At 31.3% G+C, this 21,825-nt stretch overlaps 3 protein-coding genes across 3 annotated transcripts; 1 reads left to right on the forward strand and 2 right to left on the reverse strand.

Moving 5' to 3' along the window:
• On the reverse strand, positions 1-2,427 carry LOC126661004 (uncharacterized). The gene is made up of 6 exons (XM_050354754.2): positions 2,280-2,427; positions 1,163-1,318; positions 897-1,079; positions 527-771; positions 229-438; positions 1-145 (listed from the first exon to the last, which is right to left on the reverse strand). The coding sequence occupies exons 2-6, from the start codon at positions 1,263-1,265 to the stop codon at positions 23-25; spliced, it is 864 nt and encodes a 287-aa protein (XP_050210711.2). The 5' UTR covers positions 1,266-1,318; positions 2,280-2,427; the 3' UTR covers positions 1-22.
• Positions 1,887-6,286, forward strand: LOC126661003 (uncharacterized). The gene is made up of 6 exons (XM_056104168.1): positions 1,887-1,944; positions 2,373-2,428; positions 2,534-4,785; positions 4,891-5,199; positions 5,296-5,383; positions 5,453-6,286. Exons 1-6 carry the CDS (start codon positions 1,887-1,889, stop codon positions 6,284-6,286), a joined length of 3,597 nt encoding a protein of 1,198 aa, XP_055960143.1.
• A 264-nt stretch (positions 6,287-6,550) lies between these two features.
• Positions 6,551-8,238, reverse strand: LOC126659525 (uncharacterized). Its single transcript, XM_050352817.2, has 5 exons — positions 8,028-8,238; positions 7,408-7,560; positions 7,178-7,285; positions 7,026-7,091; positions 6,551-6,708 (listed from the first exon to the last, which is right to left on the reverse strand). The coding sequence occupies exons 2-5, from the start codon at positions 7,468-7,470 to the stop codon at positions 6,634-6,636; spliced, it is 312 nt and encodes a 103-aa protein (XP_050208774.1). The 5' UTR covers positions 7,471-7,560; positions 8,028-8,238; the 3' UTR covers positions 6,551-6,633.
• Positions 8,239-21,825: the final 13,587 nt, after the last annotated feature.

Here is a 21,825-nt window from a genome sequence, read left to right on the forward strand (position 1 = left end):
TAGTATGAAATGATTACAAAATTTATGCAACATAAAAACCAAACACATATACCATTTCATACAAGCGTTGGCAATACGACTTTGAACCTGAAGTATGTGGAACCTGCATCATGCCTCTGTTGCCTCGGTTTGCGACACTTTGAGCCTAGACATATGTAATAAACATTAGCACTAGATTTAGAAAATAACTAAAATATGGTCAATTAATAATGATTAAATAGATATTACCTTGAACTTTTCATCTTCGAAATGCTTACAAAACGTGATCCAATTTTCAGATTTGATATTGTCAAGAGGGTGTTTACTTGCTTCATCAAAAGTCTTAAACTTCTTATAATGCATATGACATCGATGTTTGAAACTAGTAAAGCGTCTTGACATGATTTTGTCAATAACCTTTTTTGTATGAGGATCTTCAATGTCTATATCAAACTCACCCTGAAAGTTTCAAATAAAAAGTTTTATGATTATAAAACACGAGAATAAACATTGCAACATCTATAGTAAAATTCAAGTAAAATCTTACTGCAAGTTTTACTAATATAGGCTGCTTATCCGCATCAGTCACATCAGTCCAATAAAAAACTCCTTTTGGTGCATATTTGCGAGTAAGAACACCAATCTCCATCTTAAAGATTTTTTCCGCTGGACCAACTGGCAGATGCACTCCTTTTTTTATAATAATTCCACCTATTTTAGTACCTTCTTTTGCTCTCTTTTTAACTTCAAATCCAGTAGTTACACCACGACCTCTCTTTTTTATTGGAGAAGCTGCAATTAAATAAATTATGGAACAAAAACATATTCTATAGGGGTTCACTCAATAACAAATGAAACATAAATTGTTAGATAACGAACATTAAAAAAATATATTTAAATTTGCATATGTTACCAACCATCATGAGTTGTTGATCTACTTGTAGTGGAATCATTCGGTACAGCTGATAAATTTTGATCTTGATCTAAACTGAGAGTTGTTTCAGTTAAATTACTGGTCTCAATTGAAGCAGGTGATTTTTGAGAGAGTACATCAACATTATTTGTTGTTATTTGCGACGGTGAAGAAACTCTACTTAAAACTGGCATTGTGTGAATGTGAACAAATTGTGAGTAAAAACCCATTAACATATTGGAGGACAATCATAAATATTCAAAAAAATACCTTCTTTAGTTATTGTCCTTGGCTTAATATAAATCGGCGACGACTTGCTCCTAGTTCTCTGACTTGATGACCCTCTTGAGTTTAATTGAACTTGTGCGTGCATCTCTTGTGTTGAAGTAGATTTTTTATTCCCACCAAATTCAGTGCTTCTAAAATCTGAGTCAAAAAGATATTATGCACATTAAAAAACTGAGTATACAATCACGAATTAAACATTTCAACTAAAGATCATAATATGTTTTTTTTTTCATTTTTTGGAGAAATATCAATAGGTGATGTATCACTGTGAAATTCAATAAATACAAATCTAATATATAATGAATCACACACAATATGATGATGGCCAAAGATAAAAAAAAAACAAATTTTATAATAAGAAAAGCACTTACATGAATTCATTGGATTGTAGAAATAATAGCCAACTTTGAGCCACTGAAATATTTTAAGGTTTGTATGTTTATAGAATATGAAATAGGAAAAGAAGAAAAATTTCATCTTTATAGAATTCAGAATGAACTGTGATTTAGGAGGGAAATTTGCCGCTACAAATTTCATATTTATCAAATTTACCGCTTTTATTTAGAAATAAAACTACAACTTCATGAAATAAAATCTCCCGCTGTAAATTTGTTTTGATTAGATAAAATAACTGCTGGTGAGTGGTGACTGCTAAAATTTAAAAAAAATATATATTTAATAGATTGAGAAAATAAAGGAATGCACGATGACAACTAGTCTGTTTATAGAAGATTTTTATAAGGAGTTTAAAGAGTTGGAGCTAGGTTAAATAACGTTGGGCTATAGATTTTCTTGTTGGGCTAAAGGTTTATTTTTTAAAATCTTATCTTTTTTACTACCTATTTTTTCTCCTTTTTATTGGTATATATTAAATTTAAAATCTTATTTAACTGAATGTCCTTTGTGATCAAATAATTTGCTCTACTATTTGAAATTAGCTTTTTGAAACAGCCGTATATATCTTACTTCTCTTCCTTCAAAATTCTTTATATTTTGATTATTCAGGGGAAAACAGGGGAAAACAAGCTTGATAATTAAAATCCAAATAACACCATATATAATTAAAATTCCAGCTAAAAAAAAGAACACAAAATTTTACCTTTCAAGTATTGATTTTTACTAGTACTACAGGTGGACTATAGTTGGAGCTAAGCTGATTTGGCAGATATCTTTGCTATCTTCACTTATTCAGTTCAAGCCAGAATAGTCAATCAAGAAATAAAAAAGCCTGCAAGAAGAGATAATAAGGTAAGAACATGTTATTTTTATATATTTATTTCAAAAACAATATATATATATATATATATATATATATATATATATGTAAATTCTCCTAATGCTTTAGTATCTCAGGTTGGGACAATGGATAAAAGTTGGATGAAACATAGGAATAAGTTTAGTTCTGAATATATTCAAGGAGTTCGTAACTTTTTAGATGTTGCAAAAGTTCAAGCTGACTGTAATGGAAGAATTCGATGTCCTTGCAAACGGTGTAATAATTGTTACTTTAAATCGGTAACAAATGTTCGACGAGATCTGTTTCAAAATGGCATTCTTGAAGATTATACTACATGGGTACACCATGGTGAGACTTCTCAGGTTGATAATACTAATGATGACATCCATAATCAAGTAGAAGACCAGCATGATGAAATTTCAGAAATGCTAATTGACATGCAAAATTCAGCTTTTGTAGAAAATAATATGGATCAGAACAACACCAGCCATAACACAAGTATGCCTGAAAAGGAGATGGAAAAATTTGCAAAATTGTTTAATGATGCAGAATGCAAGTTATATCCAAGCAGCAAGAAATATTCGAAGTTGTCATTTCTTGTCAAGATGATGTACAATAAAATAATTACTAACTCTAGCATCAAGTCTTTTAGTCTAAACTTAGAATTGTTCAAGGATGCTCTTCCAGAAGGGGAAACACTTCCTAAATCTTACTATGAGGTGAAAAAGTTAATGCGTGATTTGGGTCTTGGCTATATCACCATAGATGCATGTGTGAATGATTGCATACTATATTGGAAAGAGCATAAGGATCTCGACAAATGTCCAAATCCTAATTGTGGAGCCCCTAGGTGGAAACTCAGTTTGAGTAAAAGAAAAAAAATTGCACAAAAGATACTAAGATATTTTCCATTAAAACCTAGACTTCAACGATTATTTATGTCTAAAGAAAGCTCTAGAGATATGAGATGGCATGAAGAAACAAGACAAAAGGACGATACACTTAGGCATCCAGCTGATGCTGAGTCATGGGGGGAATTTGATAAGGAACATGATTGGTTTGCCAAAGACTCTCGTAATGTACGACTTGGACTTGCAAGTGATGGATTTAACCCATTTGGGAACATGAGCACTAGTTATAGTATGTGGCCAGTTATTTTAACACCTTATAATCTGCCTCCATGGAAGTGTATGAAGGAACCTTATTTATTCTTATCCTTGCTCATTCCAGGTAAAGATTCTCCTAACAATAATATTGATGTGTACTTGAGACCATTAATAGATGAATTGAATGAATTATGGAAAGATGGTATTGAGACATTTGATGCATATGCTAATGAGCAATTTAGATTACATGCCGCTTTGTTATGGACCATAAATGATTTTCCAGCATATGCAATGTTATCCAGATGGAGTACAAAGGGAAAATTGGCATGCCCAATTTGCAACAAGTGGAACTGTTCACTTTCTCTTACACATGGAAAGAAACAATGTTATATGGGCCATCGTAGGTACTTGGATATAGAACATCCATGGAGAAGGAGCAAAAAATTTGATGGTAAGCCTGAGCATCACCTAAAGCCAAGAGAATTAACGGGGGATGACATACTCGAACAGACATCATATATTCCAAAAACAGTAAGATTTGGAAAGCCACCTAACATGAAGAAGCGCAAGCGAACACATGAAGAATTGAATTGGACTAAAAGGAGCATATTTTTTGAGTTGCCTTATTGGAAAACTTTAAAATTGCGCCATAATTTAGATGTTATGCATATAGAAAAGAATATTTCTGAAAATATTTTAGGAACATTGATGAACACTGAGGGGAAAACAAAAGATAATGTCAAGGCTCGTATGGATTTAGAAGAAATGGGCATAAAGAAAGAGTTACATATGCAGCAAATAGGTAATAAGTTTCGAATGTCGCCTGCGTGTTATACATTGCCTATTACTGAAAGAAAAAAGTTATGTGAATGGTTGAAATCAGTTAAATTGCCTGACGGATTTGCCTCCAACCTGTCAAGATGTGTAAATCTCGATGAATGTAAAATTTCTGGAATGAAGAGTCATGATTATCATATTTTTTTGCAACGATTGCTTCCAATTGTTGCCCATGGATATTTGAAGAAGGATATTTTTCTCGTTTTGTCAGAGTTAAGTTATTTCTTCAAGGACTTGTGTTCAAAGAAAATTAAAAAATCCAGTTTAAAGAAGTTGCAAGATAATATAGTTTTAGTTTTGTGTAAGCTTGAAACTATATATCCTCCTTCATTTTTTGTGGTTATGGTACATTTATCAGTTCACTTGCCGCGTGAAGTAGAATTGGGAGGTCCAGTTCATTATCGATGGATGTACTTTGTTGAAAGGTTAGTTTTAAATATTTGTGTGTAAAATATAGACATATAAATATATACATACAAAGAAATAAATACAATTTACTGATTAATTTTATCATTTTTGTATCAAAACAGATTTTTAGGTACTTTAAAAAATTTAGTGCGTAATAGGGCTCACCCCGAGGGCTCCATTGCTGAGGCTTACATTGCTAAAGAGTGTCTCAATTTTTGTTCAATGTACTTTCGTGAAGTTGAGACTAAACATAGTCAAATTGAGAGGAACTTTGATGGTGGTCAAATATTCAGACTAAATGAATTTTCAGCTTTTGCACAAAAAGCAAGGACTTTAGGAGTTCCAACATATGGTGTGCTATCTGATTCAGATTTAGAGAAAATCCAATGGTATATACTCAATAATTGTGATGAGATACAAACATATTTAGAGTAAGTTATGCTATTTTCATATTTTATATTTTATTATTTGGATAATATTAATCATATTGTTCTATAATTATTGTAACATTTGGAAATCATTATCAGTTTGCATATAGAGGAAGTTAAAAAACAAAGTCCTGATAATGTTCAAAAGAGACATCAAGAAGAATTTCCAACTTGGTTTAAGAAACATGTAAGTATTTTATATCAGCATTTAAGCCTATCATTGAGTTATTTAATATACATTGACATTTTTTTAAAGGTGGTGGGCTTGACTTTGAATGGTTCATTAGCATCAACAGATCATCTAAATATATTAGGATTAGGTCCTGATGCACGTATTGCAAGATACAAAGGTATAATTATAAATGGAATAAGGTTTCACACTATTGAACGTGATCATCATCGTCGAACTCAAAACAGTGGCGTTGTAGTGAAGGGAGAATATAATTCGCAAGAAATTGATTTTTATGGTGTACTAACAGACATAATTGAGATTGAGTACTGTCATAATAACCACGTCTACATTTTTAAATGTGATTGGTGGAATATTGGTGATAAAAAGAATGGGTTGAAGACATTTGGGGGTTTAATAAGTGTTAATGTAAGTAAAAGATGGTTCGGTGAAGATCCTTTTGTATTGGCAAATCAAACATCCCAAGCATTCTACGTACAAGATATAAAAAATGGCGGCAACTGGAAAATTGTACAGAAATCATATCCTAGAAATGTCTATGATGTTCCAGAAAATGAAACGGCGAATGGTGATCCATCAATTCTTAATGACGAACCGTATCAACAAACTGAGTTAGATGATGTTCATAGAATTGAACAAATGGATGAGACCAATGTAGACTCCTTGAATCGAGAAGATGTACTTCCCGAAGAGATTGATGCTAGCAGTGTGATTCAAAGAAATGAGACATTACAAACTACTGGAACCACTAATGATAGTTCTACAGATGAAGAGGATGATACTATTTTTGATTACTGTGATGACGATACGGAAGAAGAAGAAGAAGATGAAGAAGATATTCATGACAAACATGAAGATGAGGATGAGAATGAGGATGAGGATGAGGATGAGGATGAATAAATATTATGTTATAAAACAACATCCATGTAAAATTAGCCTTCATTTATTTATTTACAATTAACGACTTATATTTACTATTTGTTTTTTTTTTTAAAATTAAAATTGATTACTTAAGTTCTAAACATATATATACAGATATAAGTTCTAAATTTATCATACTTTAATAATCTTCATTCAAGTAACACATCAACAATTAAACATAGAAAAAAATGCTTTTCAATAAAAATATTTAAGCAAAGCAAATTAGATTAAAAGATAAAGTAAATATTGGTAACTTTGTAAACAGTTTTGTATTGGGATATTGGCATGAGCCCGCATGCTAGCCAGCAGTGTACTGAATAAGTTGATTATATGGAAGACATCCAACTGATGTTAGTTCTTTTATAGCTGACCATAACTTTATCACACGCTTTAGAAAATACCTGCAACAATAAAGAAATTATAAAATATATAATATAACAGAAAACGAATAATATATAGGAAAATCAAAAAAAAGAAAACATATATTTTCTACATTCTAAAACTATTCACGAAATAGTATCATCTTATTCTAACTCATTTAAACTAATCATATGCCATGAAAATTGTGTGAAATTTCTATATGACAATTAATAAAAAACTGTTCACTCTACATTAGAACATTTGTTCATTTAATCTCTGAAGTAAACCCGAGTAACCATCGGTTAATAAGAATTACAAACAAAACCTCTAATATCAAGTATATGATGAGTTAACTTACAAATCCATTTTCAAGTGCTCTAAAATCCAAATCCTCGTCGGTATCTTCTTGTTCCTTGTCCAGAAACTACAAGTTTATATACACGCATGCTAACTTAGCTCAATCATAGAAGATAATTTTTAAAACTAGGTTAGTAAATGTGTCTTCTTTACCTCTTGAATGAAGTACTTCTTCACCCGACTGGGATCAGATTTTCCCACAGCCCCAACTGACCCAATCTCCACGTTTTTTCTTTGTGTTGTCACACGGCAAGCTGCACCCTAAGATAAGCAAAGAATAATACCATCAATAAAAAGAAAAAAAAACTGCACAATGATGTTTATCCCTCGATGAAATTACTACTCGAGAAATGATATGACCATTTTTAGTGATAGTTATTTACAGCAGCAGAGGCATCTCGGTTGAGCTGCACAAGCTGGACGCCAAGACATTGTTGATTAGACATAAAATGTCCAGCAGAGGGATGCCGATTAGCTGAAACAGCTAGCCAGCTGCGTGAGGATCTCCATATACTTTGTTTAGTCAGCTTGATACCCTGCCAAGTAAAATACATAAACAATTATATTTTTTCCACCTACCATGAAGTCAAATTCCTATAACTCAATTAGCAGATAACTCAAAAAGATATTGAAAGACTATATTTAGATTTTAAAATAACAGTTTAATATAAAACATAAGATTTAGAAGCAAAAAATTATAACTTCAAAAGCTCAACCACTAGTTCCAAAGTGCAAAAGCCAAATTATGAACCATTAAAATAAGGCAGCTTCAAACTCTAAATAAGCTGGAAACCTTCAAAAAGTATAATTAAATTCTAACATTTGTTCATTTAATCTCTAAGATAAAAACTTTAAAATTCCTATATGACTGAACTTTCAATTTGTACTTGAATTTTTTAAAAGGCAAAACCAAACCCTCTGAGGCATTTTATCAAACACTTATATGCATAACTTAAATAGCAACAAATCAACATAAATTTAACAGGTAAAAGAAATGACATACATCTCCATTGCATAAGAGAACCAAATGTACACCACCATCGTTGTCTGAGATTGAAAGAACTGAAATTTATCTCAAGAAGAGCATGAATCAATATAAGATCTAGAATACATGCATTCATCATTTCAGCTCTCTAAAAATTGGAAAAAAGATGATTCAGAAAAATATATTTGAAAATGTGACTATATAAAAATTAAAACATTATTATTGAGTTCAAAAGAGTTGGCGATGATGGAAATTATGATAGCCATAGAAAGGAAAAAAAAGAAAAAAAGGGGCAAGATATGTCAAAATGAATCTGGTACTGCTCATTTGTTTCTTAAGAAAATGGAAGGTGGTTTTTATTTTTGGTATTTCACAAATTATAATTTTTTTAGTTATAAAAAAATTCAATAAAATGTTCAAGGTGCAAAACTCTAATGGTGGTGACATATGATAGAATAATAAAAGTCTTTAATTATTATTAGAATTAAAATTTTAATTTTTTTAATTGAAATGGAGTATTTTGATTTTAAATAATAAATAAAATTAAAAATCCTTTATATACGTTCCATTAACATTAGGCATTAGTAATGCTACATATTTAGATTATAAAAAAAACCCATTACATATTTTGGAAATAAAACATTATAATAAATATTTTATTAAAATTTTTTATTTTTTTATTTGTTGTCACAATTTATTTTGAAATTTGTATTTACCAAATAATTATTTTATTTGATGATAAGTTATTTTTTGTCACAATAAAAATATTATATATGATAAAATTAGCTTTTTAAAAAAATAATTTGTCAAATAATTTTTACAGTGAGGAAAATGTTTTTGTTTAAATTTATCTTATTTATTGAAAATAACATTTGATCACAAATTAATATAACATGTTTTTTTCACTATTTTTGAAATTTATATTGTGACAGTTTATTACTTTGTCAAAACAAATATATTATTTTGGGACAAAACAAATTATGTCAAAAATTATTTGTTACACTGTATCAAATTCTTTAAGCTGACAATTATTTTTTGTCAAAATATGTTCTATTTATTGGCGCCAACACATTTAGTGATAAATAATTATAACAAAATAATTTTTGTCACAATTTATAATTTTTCTCATTTCCTGTGACAAAATTAGCTGACAATTTATTTTTTGTCACAAATATATAAACTTTAATGACTAATTATTATTTTGTCAAAAAAAGTGTATATTTTGTGACAAATTTAAGTTTGTCAAAATTTAATTTGTCACAATATAGCATAATTCTTGTAGTGATTAGAATCTGTCTTCGAAACAGTTTATAAAATATTTTTAAATTATATTTTTCTGGAAACCCTTTGAAATCCCATTAAAAACAGTATTCAAAACGGTTTATAAAACAGTTTTAAATTATGTTTTTTTTGAAACTATTTGAAACTGCAGAGTAGATATTTAGTTTTTAGGTTAAATTTTGCAATTATTTTTATTTTCTAGGTAACTTTGAAAATGTCCCTTTTATTAATAACTTTTTTTACGATAAAACAATTAAAATATATTTATTAAATGAGTAGTTTTTACAAGTTGAAAATGGAGGAGAATGCTTACATAAGTAGGTATATAAATTACAAATTAATGAAAATGCTTTATTAATAATAACTTTAATAGTAGAAAAGTAAAAATATTAAAAAAACAAATATTAGAAAAAAAATTAATTGTTTATACAAATTTTAAACTCATGAGAATATGAATAAATAATAATGTTATAGTTAAATATATCAAAAAAGAAGAATTAAATATTTTTTTTATGCAGATTGAAAATTCATGAGAGCGCTCTTTTAATAATTATATAATCAAATAAATTAACAAAATAACAATTGATAGTATATTTAAAATGAGAATTCAGTTTTTTTCATTAATAATAATTTCTAAAGAAAAATTATAAAAATAAATTTTTAAAAAGCAGTTCATATAAATTTAAAGTTCATTGCATTGCTTAGATAACTAATTTACATGAACTGAAAATTATTAAGAATGCTGAAAATATGCTGAAAATTGTAAATTAAATAAAAGTTTATATAAATAGAATACTCATGAAAATGCACTCATAATATTAGTTTTTAAATAAAATAAATAAAAAATTGAAACATAAATTGATAGTTTATATAGATTGAAAACTCAGAAGAATTGTTTGTCAATAAATCTTTTTATAATTTAAAATAAAAATAATAAATTATCAATAAATATTTTATATAATGAGGATGCTTAAATAAATACTTATATAAATTATAAATTAATGAAATTGCATAGTAATAATAGTTTTTATAATAAAAAGGTCAAAATATTTATTGAAATTGAAGTTTCATAAGGATATTTCTAGAAATAATAATTTTACAATATAACAAAATGAAATATTCTAATAATAATAATTTTTATAAGTAAAGTAAATAAATAAATAAAAAGGTCATATAAATTGAAGACTAGTGCAAATAGTTAAACAAATAGTTTATATTTATTTAATTTTGAAAAGGTGAAAAATTATTATTTTCATCCATAATATGGTAGAAATTTAAAAAAATTTAAAAAGTTAGTTGAAAGAAAAAAATTTGACATATAACTTATATATGGATGAAAGTATCAACAATTTTTAAAAGTTGAATTATATGTTAAAAATTAAAAATTAATAATGTATATGTAATAAATAAAATCTAACCAATAAGCTGTAACTCAAATGGTATAAGTGCTTGACAGCAATTTGTTAGGCCGTGGAATCGATTCCTTTCACAACCGCTCACCCTTCTCCAACTATTTTAAAAAAAAAAATCTATTAAACAAAAAGAACAAAAATATTGCAATGCAGGAAATATTTAGTTTCGAATTGTAAAAAATATTCAAAACTTATAATTAAAAAATACAAGTAAAAAAATCGTTAATGACCAACCAATTAATATATATAAAAAATTAGCCAAAGCAAGCAATATGATATGTCATTTTACAGGACGGCTTTTACACGTTGATCCTACTTTAAATATGTTTTGATTGTACAAATAGAAAAAAAGTAAAACTTGTCAAATATATGAAAAATGTATTATAAAATAATGTCGAACTTTTGTTGTACGCGAAAAATTACACTTTTTTAGCTATATATTTTTTCTTTTGTCATTAACTTTCTAAATAGGTTAGTCTAATAAAATATGAAGTCTTTAAATAAAACCAACTTTTAGTTATATATTTTTTCTTTTGTCATTAACTTTCTAAATAGGTTAGTCTAATAAAATGTGAAGTCTTTAAATAAAAACCAACTTCATAGTATGTTATATGATTTTTTAGGGTAATTGATTCTAACTATCATTGAACTTTCGAGTTTTTTCATTTCAGTCACTAAACTATTTTTTTTTTATTTTGATCACTGAACTTTCAATTTTTTTCATTTTAGTATTTCAGGCCAAAAATGCTTAGGTGGTAGCCGGAAGTTGACATGTGACAACCGGATTTTACAAGTTTTATTTTAAAAATTTATTACATACATAATTTCACTTTGAAAATGACTTTTTAGATCAAATAATGCATATATGGAAAGTTTGCAGGTTAAAAAAAAAATTAATTCCGGCTGCTACCTAAGTATTTTTAGCCGGAAAATAGTAAAATGAAAAAAAAAAGTTTAGTGATTAAAATGAAAATAATAATAATTTAGTGACTGAAATGAAAAAATTCAAAAGTTTTTAGTGATTTTTAGGATAATTACCCTGATTTCTTAACTCATCATACTTCATTGTACTACTTCATGGAAATAGAAATCAACAAAAAAAGAAAATCAGTGCATGATATCCATGGAAATAAATATGAAAATAACAAAAAAAAAAGAGATAATAAATTTGCATTACTTACAGAGTTTTTAAGGTTTGAGGAACTAACTTAGAAATGATTTTGTGTGTGCAGCCGTGCAGGACATGGTCGCCTTTTATAAGATGAATCTTCATGTTTTTGTCCATTTCTTTAATATTTGTTTTGCTTCTTTTTTTTAGGGGAAAGCGACGACTTTCGGAAAAAAAAAAAAGAGCATGTCAACTAATCATTTTCAAAGTGAAATTATGTATGTAATAAATTTTTAAAATAAAACTTGTAAAATCCGTAAGTATTTGTCGGTTTCAATTCAAAATTGAAAACTATGGAATTCATCTGGTTGCCTTTCACTAATCAGTTGGATGCACAGTTTGTAGCTTTTATTCCTATTGTTGCTCTCCGCTGCAACAAATATGAATATCCCTAAGTTTTTTTTATTAATTTCTTGTTCTTGAGATGAATTATCAGTAAATATGCATGGATGGCCCTGTTTTTATCTTGTCATTTTGTTCAACCTTGTGCAGACGTTACATCATATTATGGAGGGTCTTCTCGGCACTGCAAGATCAAGCTTGTTTATATCTGCTTATTACAACTCTATATGGTTAGTGATCATATCATACTTCAGGCTGCTGCTGCTGATAAAGCATATTTACCACAGCTGGATCTCGAAGATTTAGCAATGATATAATAATATAAGAATATGTGAAATAGCTTGTAATAAATCAATTTTGTTAATGTTCAGATTTGATCAATTTTGTTAATGTCCAGATTTGATCAATTTTGTAAATGATCAAATTTAACCATTTAAATGTGAATAGTGAACTTTTGCTACACAAACTAGTTTTTTTTTCATAATTTTCTCAAAGAATAACTCATTGGTAACTTAGAGATATGTTCTCTTAGAATTTGAGTCATTCTGCTATGTTACTCAATCTGAAAACTTTCAATATCTCTAACCAAAGAGCAATTTTTCAGTTAGAAACTTAGAAGAAATTTATCAATATAGGTGCGGTTATGCATAATCACAAGATGCATATGATTTCAAAAACACACTTCCATTTTTAAGCTCACTTCGGATAGCAGCAGCAAAAGAGAATAAAGAGTAACTTGTATCTCTTTGATTAAGAGCATAATACTGATCACTGGCATGATATAATCCAAACAATATATATATTCATATCCAAATTTTCTGCATTGGTCTTTACATTTTTTTTTTTAATTTCTTCACAGTTTAGATGAGGTTTGAACTAATTTTTGAGAGGTTTCTTTAGTTATAGATAATTTAAGCTACAAATAGAATAAGGCGAGCCATTGATTCATACCATTATTCAAGCTTTATCCTTTTAGTATTCTTGACAAAATATGATCTCACTTTGTTCTTGTAATAATTCCTTTTCAAATTGAAGTAAGATTATGGATTTTTGGACCCCAAATCTTGTAAAGTTTGGAACTTCCGCCATTGCCTCAAATGTCAGCTTTGATCTTGTTTACTAGGTTTTGAGTACTACAAAAAATATGATAATTTTGTGCTAGCGAAGAAGATTATCTAATTTACAATTGTATGAGATTAGTTGAACATGGAAAGGTTTGAAGAAGAGGAAGATAGGCTTAGTATCAATCGGTTTGTTTATTTTTATTTGTTAGAAAAATATATTTCGAATTTATAAAAGGTCAAAGTTACCTTCTACATTCTAATTATAACCGGCTATAACAGGTTGAAAATTTCAGTGGTATTTAAGCTTGGGTGGTACAGTATAACGAGCCCTTATACACTATATATACACTAATCTTACACTATATAAACACCATAAAAACACTATATATATACTACTGTTACACTATAAAAAAAAATTCAGGAAACAAATCTATAAAAAATAAAAATTAACACTATATATACACTAATGTTACACTATATAAAAAACTGTCGTTCGGTTTGATCGACCGAAACGAAAAAACCGAAATTGGAAATCGAAAAAGGTATTTGTGAAATTAAAAAAAAAGTATTTTTCATAAATAAAAAAAGTCAGAAAAGAAAAGTCAAAACTTGCAATGTAAAATTGTAATTATAATGCCAAAACATGTATTCTGAGAAATTACCACTATATTTTTTACCCCCTTTTTAATATTATCCTCGTTATCCTTTTAACAAACATATTTATAAAAATTCCCTACTACATATAGAGGACTTAAATTCATTTAAGATTATTATTTTTACATACAATACATAATCGCACTTCGTCCCTCTCTCTCTTGTCTTTTTCTCTCAACTTTTTTCTTCTTTTTTTCTTTTCTTTTATTTTTCTATTTCTATCAATTTTCTCTTCTATTCATCTACTTCCTCCGCACATCACTTTATTCCATCTAGCCGTCGTGCGTTTTTCTGATGAGAACAAACCAAAAGATAAAAACTAGACATGATGCCCGCACCGCCGCCGCTGCCTCTGCAAACGTCGGCACCGCCAGAATAAGGTGGCGGCGCCGCCACTCTAACCTGCCGGCGCCGGAAGTCACACCGTCGCCGTGTTCATCTGTCACGACCCAAATTCATGGATCGCGACCGGCGCTAGGGAATGGGAGTGGTTGCTCCGAAACCCGTAGCAAGCCTAAAAACCTTTATAAATTTTTCGCGTTTTAAAACATAAAAAGGTTTGCAACCTCGTTGCGGAAACACTTTAACACCTTTATTAAAAACGCGATCGCAATTCAAGATCATATATCACATATGATCTGTTTTCAGAAAATATCGTTAAAACCTTTCTCTCGTTTAACGTAAACACATTTCTGAAAACCGGGTCTTAAGACCCTGATTGTATTTAAAGAAACTAGAGCGCAAACATCAATCTCAGTTGACACACCTGCTCTGTTTCCAATACAATACTAAAATGCTAAATACATAAAACCAGTGTATCTCTCAAACAACTGGTCATAGCATTTTAGAAAACACGCAGCTTTTCAAACATATATTATATACAGTAGTTCAATCAGAGTTTATCAAAATAGTTTGAACTACTGTAAACAGAAAGACAGACTTCCCGTACCCAACTACTTGCAGCTCTAGAGGTATGGCTGACATTGACTTCCGGAATTATTGTGGAAGTCAGACCTCGTACTTGATTACCTGAAAGGTAAACATTGGGGAGGGTCAGAAATATAAATATTTCTGAGTGAGTTCACATATTTACAATTGAATATTTAAATCGCATATATGTAAAACATTTGTACATATCAAAAATATTACCAATTAGTCGATCCAGATGAAACCCTACAAGACAGACTATTGTATGGGTCTCAACCTACACAATATAGGCCTTAGACCGTGAACTGAATCACTGCCGTCTAAGCCGGGTGTCTGGACCGTAACCGTGAAACTGCCATCACAGTACTGCCTGTGACCGTAACCGTTACTGCCGTCTCAGACTGTTAAGTCAGGGTCGCTAGCACTTCCAACGCCCAATGACATTAACTGACCTCTATGTCAGACACAGGCTCGTATCGAAAAACACTAATGGTGATCACACAGTCCTATTGACAACCAATAGGAAGCTTGTTCCAATGGATCTTTCATAGTTAAGTTATACTACTGCGATTTGTTATTTAAAAACAGTTTAAATATAAATATTCAAAAGTAAAAACCACAAAGTAAAACTCACAGTACTGTCGTCCCCATTTTTAAAAACGTAAGCTCCAAGCAAGCTTGTCAGTCAAACACGTTGGTGTTTGGCTAACTAGATCGACCACTCGTCGGATCTAATTAAAATTAAAATGTCAAAATACATTAGACATTGAATTTTAACTCTAGTCCTATCGTATAAACGATAGACTCAATAAACAAACTCTGACACTATAAACATCGCATATAAACTCATTTCAATATTGAACTTCTCGTTCAATATATAGTACCACTCTTGGTGTGGACTTATAGTCCTTTTAACATTAATCACTTTGATTAACGTAGGACTTTATTAAAACATCAAATTGTTTTAATAAACCAACTATCCTCAAACGTCTAGGTTCTTTTTAACCTTTTAAACGTATCAACTAACGTTTCAGAAGTCCCTTGAATCAACAATCGAGTATACAACTCGAACTAGGACGAAACGTCCAAATACCGGACCTCCGACTCGCTGTGCGTCCGCACAGAGGGGCCTGTGCGTTCGCACAGCAGAGCTGTGCGTCCGCACAGCCCTGGTTGTGCGCTCGCACAGCCTTTCCCTGGGCTATGCGCCCGCACAGCTAGCCTGTGCGCCCGCACAGCTAGCCTGTGCGCCCGCACAGCTAGCCTGTGCGCCCGCACAGCGCTTTGGCTGTGCGTGTGCACAGCCACGGGAACACTCCCCTGGCCAAATTCGACGTGTTTCCGATGCTCCGGAACATTCAAAAATATTAATTCAACACTCTACTACACAATCCAATTCAATTCTATTATTAAAACGTCGAACCGATACGTACGCGATCGATTCGATACGTTTACCGTTTAATATCGAATATATAATTAATATATATCGAAATAAATATCGTATACGAGATTAATACCTCGATTACTACTTGATTCATTGAAGAATCGGAGTCGGAATCGCGAAATGGATCGCGCCGCGCTGGAACCGTCACTCTCAAGCAGTGCGCGGCTTACCTCTGCTTGCTTAAGCAAGCAGGTCTCTCTTTCCTGCAAAATGAAATGAGGCTGCGGCCTCACTTCTATATATAGAGGTTGATTTGGCTAAAATACCGTTTGGTATTAGCTCAATCATGCACTTTAACTCTAATTTTAATTAGTCGTCCGTAGTCTAAATAGAGACTAATTCCAAATTTTACGAAACTTTACCTAAAAATCCAATAAAATATAAAACGAATAAAAATATAATTTTTATTCGCATCCGACTTATATTTTATTTTTAATAAATCTCCAAAGATTTATTAGGTCCAAATCAGTCCCACTTAAATAAAATTACTACGTCCAAATTTAATAAAAATTGGACCGTAACTTCTTCGAATTATTTCGCGAATAATGACACCAAAATTATTCGCTCGGGACTTATATATTATTTTATTTTCAATTTAGAAAATCTAATACCATTTAATTAGTTTATAATTAAAACTAATGAAAGTAAAGAATTGAGGGACTAAAGGAAGCCTTTTTCCTTATTAGCCACCGCCTCACTATTCTTATTCTTTTTATTTTCTTTATTTTTTAATATATATATATATATATATATTTATATATATCTTAACGTATATTCGTCCATAACTCGTCGAACTTTCCGAATTTCGACATTTTAATTTCGGGGTTTTGTCCGAAATCTTAAACTCTCCATTTAGAGTGGTACATTGATATTTTAATTATTAATATATTTTTATCTATGACGCCCAGTCGTATTCTCTATTATATTAATCTCGTTCATATCCCTTTATTAAAATTTAAATTATCGATTTAAATTTTAAACTCTAATTATTACGATATTATTTTACGGATACGTATAAATTAAAATTACGTCTAAATTTAATTTACGTATTCCGAATTTATTAAATCACTTTCTGTGATTTAATTTAATAACCTTAAATAGTCAAACCTTATTATTACTATTTGACTATTAAACTTGGTCTTTCCGAATATTTTTCATATTCGAAATCTCAAAATATTATTTTTAATATTTTGATTACTCCAATTTGATCTCGTGGCATATTCTAATTACTTAAAATTACGGGGTATTACATCATCGTACCCAGATCCTAGAACTTGCTTCCCAGATCTTCCAAATTTCGATCCAGACTTCCAGACGCGTTTTCGGGCTCGTTAGGGCTCAGAATCAGGCCTTGTTTGAACCCAGACGTAGATATTTCAATGTAATTTAATTTTCTGTAATATAACAAGTCAGACCCGATGTAAAACGGACCTCAAAGTCGACTTTATGGCCCACGAGCCCGAGGCCCGCAAATCTAGCAACTTCTAGAGCAGATTCTGGGTTCACTAGAACACGGAATCAACCACGGTTCAAACTGACTGAACCGTATCGACAAGACGGACAACTTCCGTATTCTGACCAATAGCCAATTTCGACTAAACCAATGGTCACAATCCGCGCGAGTGCTAGACACTCAAAGTCAACGAGGTTGAAAAGTATCCCTAACCAGTGTTTACCGCTTTCCAAAAGCATCCAAATTAACAGGTTAAAGGACAAATCATATAAAGTAGCCAATTAATGCAATTCCAGACCATTACCTGGACATCATAGGATTGCCACGAAAACGTAGTAATACTCACTAATAAAATCAATCAATCAAACGTTCACATCCGGTTTAGGTTTTGTGCATGTAAAATATCCAGACCAGCCAGACTTTTGACATTTGCTAGAAACCTCTAAGGTTAAATGTACGTGTGAGCGAAGCAGGGTTCGGGGGCCGCTCGTGTAATACCCCGTGTTTTTCCGGCTAGTTCCGATGAACTTTCCAATATACCTTGGATTTGTTTGAGTTGGTTTGACTTCTCGAAAACATGGTTTGAAGGTTCATGACCTCTTGAATGATGTTTTATGATGTTTTGAGTGTGGTTTGGGTCATCGGATCGATTCTGAGCTTAAAGTCAAATTTCACATTTTTTCCTTCTTGGGCAGAAAAGTTAGCGGTCGCCAACTTTAGTTAGCGGTCGCCAACTACGTTGCGGTCGCGAACTATAGTTCGCGGTCGCCAACTTGCACTGTACAGTTCGCCGTTTTTCTATAAATACCATTTTATTCGACCTAAATCAATTTTGAACTTTTCTTAAAACCCTATTGCGGCTGTCACTCTCAGATTATCATCTCCTATTGATTCCTCAACTTATTTTCTTCAATTGTAAGTATTTTAATCAACTATTTCAACATTAATCCCTTAAAACTCATTCAATCGATTTCTTATTAATTGTTCTCTATTATATGTTGCTATAGGCTGAATTGAGTTATTATTTTTTCTGGGTTTTCTCTATTGGATCATTATTAATCTATTTCAAGAGGTTAGTGGCTCTAATCCTTTGCTTTGAATTGTAGAGATTGTTAGATATTGGTTTACTTTATTACTTTGGGTGATATAGCATGTTGTATATTCTGTTTTGACTTGATTGAAATCTGAGATTTCATACTTTGGGTGTTGTTGTTGTTAATTGTTGATGTTCTTACTTGATTAGCTTGGAATCATTGTTTAGACTAAGGGCTATGTGATTTGGTATGTGGTTATGAATTAAATTATGTTTCTCTTTCTATAAAAATCTGGAAATACGTATATAAATTGGTAATAGGTGGCTAGTTAAGAATCTTACATTGGGTGACTTGAGATCATTGGCTAGACTTAAGTGTGGTACTAAATTGTAGGTTTCTATAAGTAATCCGATGTTTTAAAGGCATATAAATGTGGCTGGAAATTATCTTTTCAAAAGGGTTATTTTGATAGTTCTAATACGTTGGGCTAATTGATTGAATTGGAAATTGTTGGACAAATCGTTTATAAGTTAAGATAAGTTACCATTGTTTTGATAGTGGATTAAAAAGGTAATTTCAAATCTGAATTGGTTAGTTTATAAGTGTTCATAATCATTGTTGTATCTATTTAAAGTGATTTAACACGTTGTGTTTATTTGGGTAATCTTTTGCCAAGTGTTGGCTTAAGTGTTGGCGTGTTGTTACAATTGGATTGTTAGTGATGTTAAGTGTTGAGTTCCTTTGTTTCAAGTTAATATTATTGTAAAGATATTCCGGATTTTTAAATTTGGTTTATACATTGGTTTTGGGTGGGTTAGACTTTGGTCGCTTGACATGTGGGAAGAAATTGAGCATAGTGATGACTCAGTTGACTCACTACCTTGGAATCACTTATTTGAAATAAAGTTGATTTGGGTTTTTGCCCACTCCGGTTTATGTTTTAAAGGTCGGGAACTTAACTTAACATGACTTGTTTTTGGCTTGTTATTTTATTGAGTATTGTGTTTATTTTGATGGGCTTTACCTTGACTTGTCGTTTGTGCTAGTCCTATGTGGTGTCTAGTACTCTTTAGAGTTAGGGTATGTTTTTAATTATTATTTATACCTTGTTTAGACCCGTCGACCGTTCGTACTTCGGAGACGAACCATGATTCGATTGCTTGCGAGGTTGTCACGTGGATTAGCAAGCTGTGAGTTTATATCGCTATTTACCGCTTTATTAAGTAAATTGTATTTTTGCATATATATATATATTGTATAAACAGCTTTCGAACTGTTTTTTGGCATTATGGATCTGAATTCGAACGGGCTATTCGATGGGCATCATCGAAACTGCGTGCGCACCGGTATGATCATATATGGTATTTGAGGTAGGTTAGAGATACGTCTCACCTAGTGAGGGCGCCGGTGGAAGATACGTCTCCTAGGACTCACGTGTTTTATTTGAGTGACAGTCGGGGGCCGGTTATGGAGATACGTCTCACCGACACGATAACTGGATTTAGATATTTGTGGTTTAGGGTTTCAATGCTTATCCATAATGGTAAAATGCTTTACAAATGTTTTAAGGTTTTTAAAGGTTTTCACTTAATAAATGTAAATAGTTGTATGAACTCATCTCAGTATATCTGACCCCGTTGTTTTCCCAAATTTTCCAGGGTTATGATTTGAGCGAGTCAGCTGGTCTCCGATTCTTTATTTCCTCGGAGGTTTATTTTATTTTATTAAAACTATTAAACTGATTTTATTCTTAGACCGCAGTAGTAATTAGAAATCGTATTTGTCTAATACTTGTTATCAGAATTATTCTATTGATTTAAGTGTTGTTTTGACATTAATATAATAACTTGGGTTATTAAATATTTATGCTATGTTGGAGACTCGGAATTGATCGACCATATATTATATAAATGTTGTATTTTATGAACTGCTAGAACTAGGCTGAAGTCTCGGTTGACCCCGAGCATTGGTTTCTTGCAGGTTATGTATTTATAATGTTATATGTAAGGCTAGCTACGGGTTTTGGTACAACCATACCCATACCCTAGCGCCGGTCGCGATTCATGAAAATGGGTCGTGACAGCTCGCCCAAGGCTTATGGCTGACTTCTCGATCTGGAAATGGTTTGAAAAATGGAGTCGCCACCTAGTTCAACTAGGAAATGCCTTTTAAATGACTAGATAGCCTTACTCGCCTCCGGTAAGACAATCGTGCATCAGACCAAAGACTAGGGTTTGAGGATCTTCTCGAGACTCTTGTCCTTGGCTTATTTGTTACCGGCTTTATTTACTGCATATTCGTGTCATATCTCATCTCAACTGTGTATGCAGTTCACATGATATGAAAGCTGTAACTAAACATGTATGAAAGTAGTAAACATGTTTGACGTGCACGTACTCCTAATCATTCATCTAACCTTAGAGGTTTCTAGCAAATAGCATAAGTCTGGCTGATCTAGATTGATTACATGCTCAAAGCCTAAAAATCGGATATACAAGTGTGATTGATTGATTTTATTAGGTGATCTTGAAAAACCTATACAACCATTACTAATTTTTCGTGGTAGTCCTACGATGTCTAAGTGATGGGCTGAAATTGCATTAATGGGCCAATTTTAGGTGATTAGTCCTTTAACCGGTTATTATTTGAATTGAAATGCTTTTGGAAAGCAGTAAACACTGCAGACATGCTTAGGGGCAGTTGGATATACATACAAGGTTAGGAATACTTTTGAACCTCGTTGACTTTGAGTGCCTGGCACTCGCGTGGGTTTTGACCATCGGTCTGGTCAGAATGGGCTCTCGATCAGATCATGAGAGTTGTGCGTCTCGTTGATTCGATTCTACAGGTTTTATTGAAAGTTGATTCTGAGTTTGGGTTAGCCCGGAATCAGCTATAGAAGTTGCTGGTTTGCTGGGCCTCGGGCTTGTGGGCCCAGTTTATATACTATATTACATAATTGGACTTATGAGTCCATTTTACATCTGTTCTGGCTCATTACAATATATAATATGATTCTACACTAGATTATCTACGT

The sequence above is a fragment of the Mercurialis annua genome, linkage group LG8 (assembly GCF_937616625.2).
Source record: "Mercurialis annua linkage group LG8, ddMerAnnu1.2, whole genome shotgun sequence".
Classification (NCBI taxonomy): domain Eukaryota; kingdom Viridiplantae; phylum Streptophyta; class Magnoliopsida; order Malpighiales; family Euphorbiaceae; genus Mercurialis; species Mercurialis annua.

Coding starts and splice junctions, on each gene's coding strand:
- LOC126661004 (XM_050354754.2), bottom strand. CDS start 1,265: ATGCACGCACAAGTTCAATTAAACTCAAGAGGGTCATCAAGTCAGAGA. Junction 1,080..1,162: donor AAGGACAATAACTAAAGAAG/GTATTTTTTTGA, acceptor ACACAATGCCAG/TTTTAAGTAGAGTTTCTTCA. Junction 772..896: donor TAGATCAACAACTCATGATG/GTTGGTAACATA, acceptor ATTTAATTGCAG/CTTCTCCAATAAAAAAGAGA.
- LOC126661003 (XM_056104168.1), top strand. CDS start 1,887: ATGACAACTAGTCTGTTTATAGAAGATTTTTATAAGGAGTTTAAAGAG. Junction 5,200..5,295: donor GAGATACAAACATATTTAGA/GTAAGTTATGCT, acceptor AATCATTATCAG/TTTGCATATAGAGGAAGTTA. Junction 5,384..5,452: donor CAACTTGGTTTAAGAAACAT/GTAAGTATTTTA, acceptor ATTTTTTTAAAG/GTGGTGGGCTTGACTTTGAA.
- LOC126659525 (XM_050352817.2), bottom strand. CDS start 7,470: ATGTCTAATCAACAATGTCTTGGCGTCCAGCTTGTGCAGCTCAACCGA. Junction 7,092..7,177: donor AGAAGTACTTCATTCAAGAG/GTAAAGAAGACA, acceptor ATAAACTTGTAG/TTTCTGGACAAGGAACAAGA. Junction 6,709..7,025: donor GAGCACTTGAAAATGGATTT/GTAAGTTAACTC, acceptor TTATTGTTGCAG/GTATTTTCTAAAGCGTGTGA.